Here is a 6,000-nt window from a genome sequence, read left to right as displayed (position 1 = left end):
CCCCGGCCCCGCCCAGCTCCCGCTGCGGCCCGGGCTCGGTGTGGGGCTCCCGGTGCCCCCGGCCCCGCCCAGCTCCCGCTGCGGCCCGGGCTCGGTGTGGGGCTCCCGGTGCCCCCGGCCCCGCCCAGCTCCCGCTGCGGCCCGGGCTCGGTGTGGGGCTCCCGGTGCCCCCGGGGATCCTCCGGGCGGGGTTCCGCACCGGGGGCGTGCGGCGGAGATGACGTCACACCCGTGCGGGGTTGGGCGCAGGCGCCCCCTGGCGGCGCGGAGCGGAGCGCGGCCGCCGCGGCGGTCACGTGAGCGGGCGGGCGGAAGATGGCGGAGCCGCCGGGCGGCGCGGCCGAGGACTCGTGGGGGAAGGTGGGACCGGGGTCGCGGCGGGCCGGGCCGCCGGGTGCCGCGGGGCGACGCGCCGGGACGGGGTACTCACGGCGGTCGGGCGGGGTGAGCGCCGGGCTGGGGGTACTGGGGCGGGGAGCGCACAGGAATCAGTGCCTGGGCGAGGGGCGGCGGCCAAAGGCCCCGGCGGAGCCGCCGCTCGGGGCTGGCGGGTGCTCCTCGGGCCGACCAAGCTCCTGGGGCCGGGGGGCTCCGGGGCGCGGGCCGCGGTCGCCGCCCCAGCCCCGCTGACGTGTCTCCTCCGCCCGCCGGCCCCGCGCAGGTGGACGCGGCCTACGGCGACAATGGCCTGGACTCCGGTAGGTGCCCGGCCCGCGCCGCTCCCGTTCGTGGGTGGCAGCGGCTGCCCGGGGACGCCTCTCACGTCCCTGCGCCCGGTGACACCCCGCGTTGGGCACTGACCCTGGGACGCTCTTCTTCCAGCACTCTTCATGGAAAATGCCCGGAAAGGCAGCATAGTGTCCCGGGCCAACAGCATCGGCTCCACCAGTGCCTCTTCTGTCCCCAACACAGGTGGGGTTTGTCCTCCGTGACCGGGTGTTTCTGCTCGCTGGGGAATCCGGTATGTGCCGGGTTCCAGGTCTGCCTTGCACCGAGGGGGGGGTGAGCGTGGCTGGGCAGGATTCCTATCCTGACGAGAAAGAGGAGCAGGAAGGTGTTGGGAACAACATCAGGGTTCTGTGGTTTCCAGCAGGGTTTGGAGTCGAGAATCACTGTTCTTGACACCTTCCCAAGGGAGCTGCCAGCATCTTCCTCCTGCCCAGCTCCCCAAGATGAGGGAAAGGGTTGCTGGAGCCCCTTGGAAGGCTTTTCTTTGGCCCAGCCTGCTGTAGCTGACTGTGGCGGGGGCTATGCTGGGCCTGGCTGCAGCTGTAGTGATCCCTTGAGCTGTCTTGTGCCCCTCCTCGTGCCTCTTGACTCCTCACCCACAGCCACACTCTGTCCCCACAGATGATGAGGACAGTGACTACCATCAGGAGTCCTACAAGGAGTCATACAAGGACCAGCGCCGCCGGGCGCACACCCAGGCTGAGCAGAAGCGCCGAGATGCCATCAAGGTGAGGCAAGAGGCAGCAGGCACTGCTGGAGCGCTGCTCCTAGGCTGCTCCAGCACCCGGCTCTTCCAGCACTTCTCTGTTTTGCTGCTGGATGTGCCCTTCCTGCATATGTGTGTGTGCTGGGAGCTGCCCTGGCTCTGATGGGCTGTGTTGTGGGAGCTGGGTGTGGACCTGGTCTCACAGGATGAGCCCAAACTCTGTGGCTCTACTTCCCTGCAGAAAGGCTACAATGACTTGCAGGCCATCGTCCCCACCTGTGAGCAGCAGGATTTCTCCATCGGCTCGCAGAAGCTGAGCAAGGCCATCGTCCTCCAGAAAAGTGAGTCCCAAGGGTGGGAGGGAAGGAGGTGCTATCAACCCCCAAACCTCCTCCCTAGAGCTGTGCAGGGCAAAGTTCAGCACCGTAGAACCTTCTGGTGTGATGAGGCTCTGGGGAGCTCAGGTGCTGCTCACCCACACCCACCCACCTTCCCAGGGGAATTGGGTCAGTGGCAGCTGATGGTGCCCTGGCTTAGGCACCTCCCATGGGGATCTCAGGGGTCCATGTGTGCTCCCAAATCCTCACTCCGTGTCTTCATGCTCAGCCATCGACTACATCCAGTTCCTGCACAAGGAAAAGAAAAAGCAGGAGGAGGAAGTTTCTACCCTCAGGAAAGATGTGATGGCCTTGAAGATCATGAAAGTGTAAGGGAAGAGCTGTTGGGGTCATGCCCTCTACTTCCTGTTGTTCCCTCACATCCTTGCAGGGCTCTGCAGTGGTTCTCCATCCGGGGACAGGCCTGGAGCTTGGAACCAGGAGCAGGAGCTGGGTGTGGGAATTCAGAGCCGGGAGCAGGAGCTGGGAGTGGCAGCTCAGAGTCAAGTGTGGAGGCCTCACTGCTGCCCTTGGTGTGCTGTGCTTGTTTCAGGAACTATGAGCAGATCGTGAAAGCTCATCAGGACAACCCGAACGAGGGGAAGAACCAGGTCTCTGACGAGGTGAAGTTCAATGTTTTCCAAGGCATCATGGACTCCCTGTTCCAGTCCTTCAATGCCTCAATCTCTGTAACGAGTTTCCAGGAGCTCTCGGCATGTGTCTTCAGCTGGATTGAGGAGCAGTGCAAGCCCCAGGTGAATGCAGGACTGCAGGGGGGGTGGTGCCATGGCCAAGGGGGCAGAGACAGTGGCACAGGGGTGGCTGTTCCTCCCCAGACCACCTGACCGTGTCCCCTCTCTGCCACAGACGCTGCGGGATGTTGTCATCAGGGTCCTGCACAAGGTGAAGAGCCAGCTCTACTGAGCCTCCTGCGCCACTTCTGCGCCCGTGGGGATGGGGCACTTCCTGCCCAGGGGCCTGGGTGATGGGCACCACCCTGGGCCCTCTCCCTTGTGGCTGTTTTTAAGGTTCTCTGAATTATTTATTGTATTCCTTCTGAAGCCCAACGGTGGCCGTGCAGACACTGCTGCTCCACTCAGCGCCACTGAATCTTTGTAGGGACTGGGCAAGAGGGGAGGGAAAGGTGGTATGGAGGAGAAGATGGGGGGCAGAGTCTCTGGCTCAGGCAGTGCCCTGGGGTTGCCTGTGCCACTGACTCTCCTTGCAGAGCTGATCCCAGAGCAGTTCCATCCTGTGCTCTCAGGCCTGTGACAGCCCTGCTCTCCCTGGGGTGGGGAAATGCAACAAATGCATATTAAAAATGATGGGTTTCTGGAATAGCAATGGGAATGGTTCTCCCCAGTACCCACTGGGCTGTCCCCTGCCCCTCTGAGGCAGCTGTTTGGAGTCAGCTATTGTGCTTTGGGGGAGCCTGGCAGTGCTGGCAGCACAATGAGCCCATCAAGAGCTGGGAGCTGTACCCCTGGCAGCACATGCTAGGGCCCTGATGAACCCCAAGCACTGCTGCAGCCGTGGATCCCTGGGAAGGAGCACAGGAGGTTCCTGCGAGCGCTGGAACACATCTCCTTTTCAGAAACTGTGGCTGTACTGCACAGGAAAGTTCTTCAGCTGTAGCACAACGTGCCCAGGTGCGCTTGCTGCTCCTCCACACACATACCTGACCAGCCTCAATTTGATTTTTATTTTTGTAAATTTTGAAATGGTCCCAAAGCACTGCCTGTGCCAGCTGTACAAGCCTGGGTTTGGACATGTTTGACCCTGTCCCATGCCCAGCTGGGTCACAGCTCTGCCTGGTTGAGGGTTGGTCACTGTCCAGAGTGATGAGACCAGGGTGCTGCCAGCAGCAGGGTTTGTTCTCCATAACCATGTCTGTGCTCCTGCTCCAGGGGCACATCCAGGGAATGTTTATTTCAGGCAGTTTTTCCAGCGCTGAGGAGGGAGCGCTGCCTTGGGAAGAGGACGTGGAATTTTACAGACCTCACAAGTGAAAGTGATGTATTTTTCTATTGTGAAAAGTAATTAAATAAATTTCGCTGAATGTTTTAACGATTTTTCTGATGCTGAGTTCCTGGAGCTGTGCCCTAGAGCTGGTAGTTTCCAGAAGCCCCTTCCAGCCCCTGTGGCTCAGGTTACCCTCTCCTGGCTCCTGCCTTCTCCGCTCCTCAGAGCCTAAACCCTGCCCTGACACCCTCTGAAGAGACAAACACCACAAGGATGTGCACCTGAACCAAAATCCTGGTGTTTAATAGATCAGATTCTCATGTGACCACTCAGGCACACAGGAGGAAGCAGCTAGAACACATACAGAGCTCTGCAGCCCAGACAGTCCCTTGCTCCCTTTCCTTACCAGAACACCAGGGATACAGCACCAGTGCCCCCACACTCAGCACCCTCAGACCCCAGCCAGGCAGCTGCATGCACTGCAGGGCAGGAAAAAAACAACATTCCACTACAAGGAGAGGGCCAGTGCGGAGTCACTCCCACCCACCACCCTTCCAACTGCAAAACATTTTAAAACAAAAACAAATAAATACACAGGACAAGCCCCAGTCCTGCAAAAAGAGAAAAAGAACAGCCCAACAGCTTGAGTTTCAGAGGCAGCTCTGCAGCAGCTTCTCCCTAGAAAAAAGGCTCCCCCAGCACCTCACACAGTCGCTGGCAGCACAACGCCGTGGTCCTCATCCGTCTCTATCCCAACCTCCTCCTGCATGGCACCGAGCAGATCAGAACAGGCTTAGGTTTTGGCTCAGCAGCCCTGGGCAGGGCCCAGCCTTTGTACTTACAAAGAATTGCTTCTTGCTCTTGGGGTACCCCTCCAGGATGGCATCCAGCAGCTCGGTGGCCTGGCGAGACAGGGCACGTGAGGGCTGTGGGCAGCGGTCCCAGCGGGGCCGTCACCGCCCACCCGCACCACAGTCGGTACCATCCGCTTCCTCCGGCGCCACTCCCGGCGGTACAGCTGCTGCTCCCGGCACACCTGCCAACAGCACCAGGTCAGAGCCGCCCCGTGGGGCTCTCATGAGCCCCGGGCAAGCAATGCCTGTAAGGGAAGTGCTGGGTCCTGGCAGAGGCCCAGCCCAGACTGGCCCCGGGTTCACACACAGCAGCTGTTCACCTTCTCTTTTTCCTCTGGAGTCACGTGGTTGGTAGCAGACTTAATCCTCTCCAGTTTCTCCGTGTAACTGGCACAGTCCTTCCTCAGCGCCTCGATCTCCCCGCCAATCTCAGGGGTTGTCATGGAGCTGTTCAAGTCCTTCAGCTCTGGGAAGGCGGCACCGATCACCGGCCGGGCTGCCAGCCGGCACCAGGGCACAGCTACCCGTGCCCTCGGAGACCCCCCGGTGCCTCGGGGCTGCCCGGCCAGGCACACTCACCCGCCTCCATGTGCCGGCAGCTCTGCTGCAGCGCTTGCAGCTGGGAGGAGCGCGCGGCGATTTCCCCGTCCAGCTCGCGGAGCTCCGCATCGCTGGCGGCCGGGAGCTGCTCCTGCGGGGAGCGGCGGGTCAGGGGTGCGGGGTAAGCGGGGCCAGCGAGCGGCGGCGGCCGGGGCTCACCTGGTCAGCGAAGTAGATCTTCTGCTTCCCGTAAACCTTCTCACGCACGCGGCCCTGCTGCGCCAGCTGCTCCAGCGCCTTCACCACGGCCTGCGGGACGCGGCGTCAGCCGGGGCCGGGCGCTCCTCGCCCCAGCCCGGCCCGGTCCGGCCCTGCTCACCGCCTTGCCCAGCCCGTGCTCCCGCTGCAGGTTCCCGAAGGCATCCTGGGCGCTGTACGGGCGGTTCTGCTCCCGCAGGTACCGCAGCAAGACAGCGGTGGCGCCTCCTGCGGGACCAGCCCCGGTCACCGCGGCCTCCTGGGACCGCAGAGGCCGCCCGGCGCTCCCCCGCCACTCCCGCACTCACCGCCCGCCGCGGCCTCGCGCCCTTTACTCATCCCGCGGTCCCGGCCCTCCAGCCCCGCTCCGCTCCCGGTTGCCGCCGTTCACGCACTTCCGGCGCGCCGCCTGCTCCCCGCCACTGGCGGAGAGGGCACGGGCGGACTGTGATTGGCGGGGCCGGCGGAGCCGCGCCCCCAAAGCGCCGCCGAACGTTCGCCGCTCCGGTGCCGCCCCGGCCCCGCGGAACAGGGCGCGCACGGGCGGGGCGGGAGCGGGGCGGGCCCGTGCGCC

The 6,000-nt window shown here is 63.2% G+C and overlaps 2 protein-coding genes across 4 annotated transcripts; one reads left to right on the top strand and one right to left on the bottom strand.

The window, feature by feature from the left end:
* The first annotated feature begins 261 nt into the window (after positions 1-261).
* Positions 262-3,879, top strand: MLX (MAX dimerization protein MLX). Of its 3 annotated transcripts, XM_042027837.1 has the most exons (8): positions 271-360; positions 662-698; positions 823-912; positions 1,351-1,457; positions 1,677-1,776; positions 2,042-2,141; positions 2,366-2,567; positions 2,680-3,879. In XM_042027837.1, the coding sequence occupies exons 1-8, from the start codon at positions 316-318 to the stop codon at positions 2,734-2,736; spliced, it is 738 nt and encodes a 245-aa protein (XP_041883771.1). In that variant the 5' UTR covers positions 271-315; the 3' UTR covers positions 2,737-3,879. The 3 variants fall into 3 exon arrangements, with proteins under 3 accessions (XP_041883773.1, XP_041883771.1, XP_041883772.1); XM_042027839.1 differs by lacking the exon at positions 662-698 and having other exon boundaries at positions 262-360; XM_042027838.1 differs by lacking the exons at positions 662-698; positions 823-912 and adding an exon at positions 913-961 and having other exon boundaries at positions 301-360.
* A 171-nt stretch (positions 3,880-4,050) lies between these two features.
* On the bottom strand, positions 4,051-5,949 carry LOC121664510 (PSMC3 interacting protein). Its single transcript, XM_042027840.1, has 8 exons — positions 5,735-5,949; positions 5,548-5,654; positions 5,388-5,477; positions 5,208-5,319; positions 4,949-5,094; positions 4,757-4,810; positions 4,617-4,676; positions 4,051-4,537 (listed from the first exon to the last, which is right to left on the bottom strand). The coding sequence occupies exons 1-8, from the start codon at positions 5,763-5,765 to the stop codon at positions 4,478-4,480; spliced, it is 660 nt and encodes a 219-aa protein (XP_041883774.1). The 5' UTR covers positions 5,766-5,949; the 3' UTR covers positions 4,051-4,477.
* Positions 5,950-6,000: the final 51 nt, after the last annotated feature.

The sequence above is a fragment of the Corvus kubaryi genome, unplaced genomic scaffold, assembly GCF_017639235.1.
Source record: "Corvus kubaryi isolate FWS band 111438036 unplaced genomic scaffold, C.kubaryi_AGA036_p1.0 37301, whole genome shotgun sequence".
In the NCBI taxonomy this organism is placed as follows: Eukaryota; Metazoa; Chordata; class Aves; order Passeriformes; family Corvidae; genus Corvus; species Corvus kubaryi.
The sequence above is the reverse complement of the archived record's forward strand: the minus strand, read 5'-3'. Positions and strand labels throughout refer to the sequence as shown.

What these genes read in the sequence shown, in the direction of transcription:
- MLX (XM_042027837.1), top strand. Translation starts at nt 316, where the DNA reads ATGGCGGAGCCGCCGGGCGGCGCGGCCGAGGACTCGTGGGGGAAG. An exon ending in GGCCATCGTCCTCCAGAAAA is followed by an intron (nt 1,777 to 2,041) that starts GTGAGTCCCAAG and finishes CTTCATGCTCAG; the next exon opens with CCATCGACTACATCCAGTTC. An exon ending in AGGAGCAGTGCAAGCCCCAG is followed by an intron (nt 2,568 to 2,679) that starts GTGAATGCAGGA and finishes TCTCTGCCACAG; the next exon opens with ACGCTGCGGGATGTTGTCAT.
- LOC121664510 (XM_042027840.1), bottom strand. Translation starts at nt 5,765, where the DNA reads ATGAGTAAAGGGCGCGAGGCCGCGGCGGGCG. An exon ending in AGATCTACTTCGCTGACCAG is followed by an intron (nt 5,320 to 5,387) that starts GTGAGCCCCGGC and finishes CGCTCCCCGCAG; the next exon opens with GAGCAGCTCCCGGCCGCCAG. An exon ending in AGAGCAAGAAGCAATTCTTT is followed by an intron (nt 4,538 to 4,616) that starts GTAAGTACAAAG and finishes GGTGCCATGCAG; the next exon opens with GAGGAGGTTGGGATAGAGAC.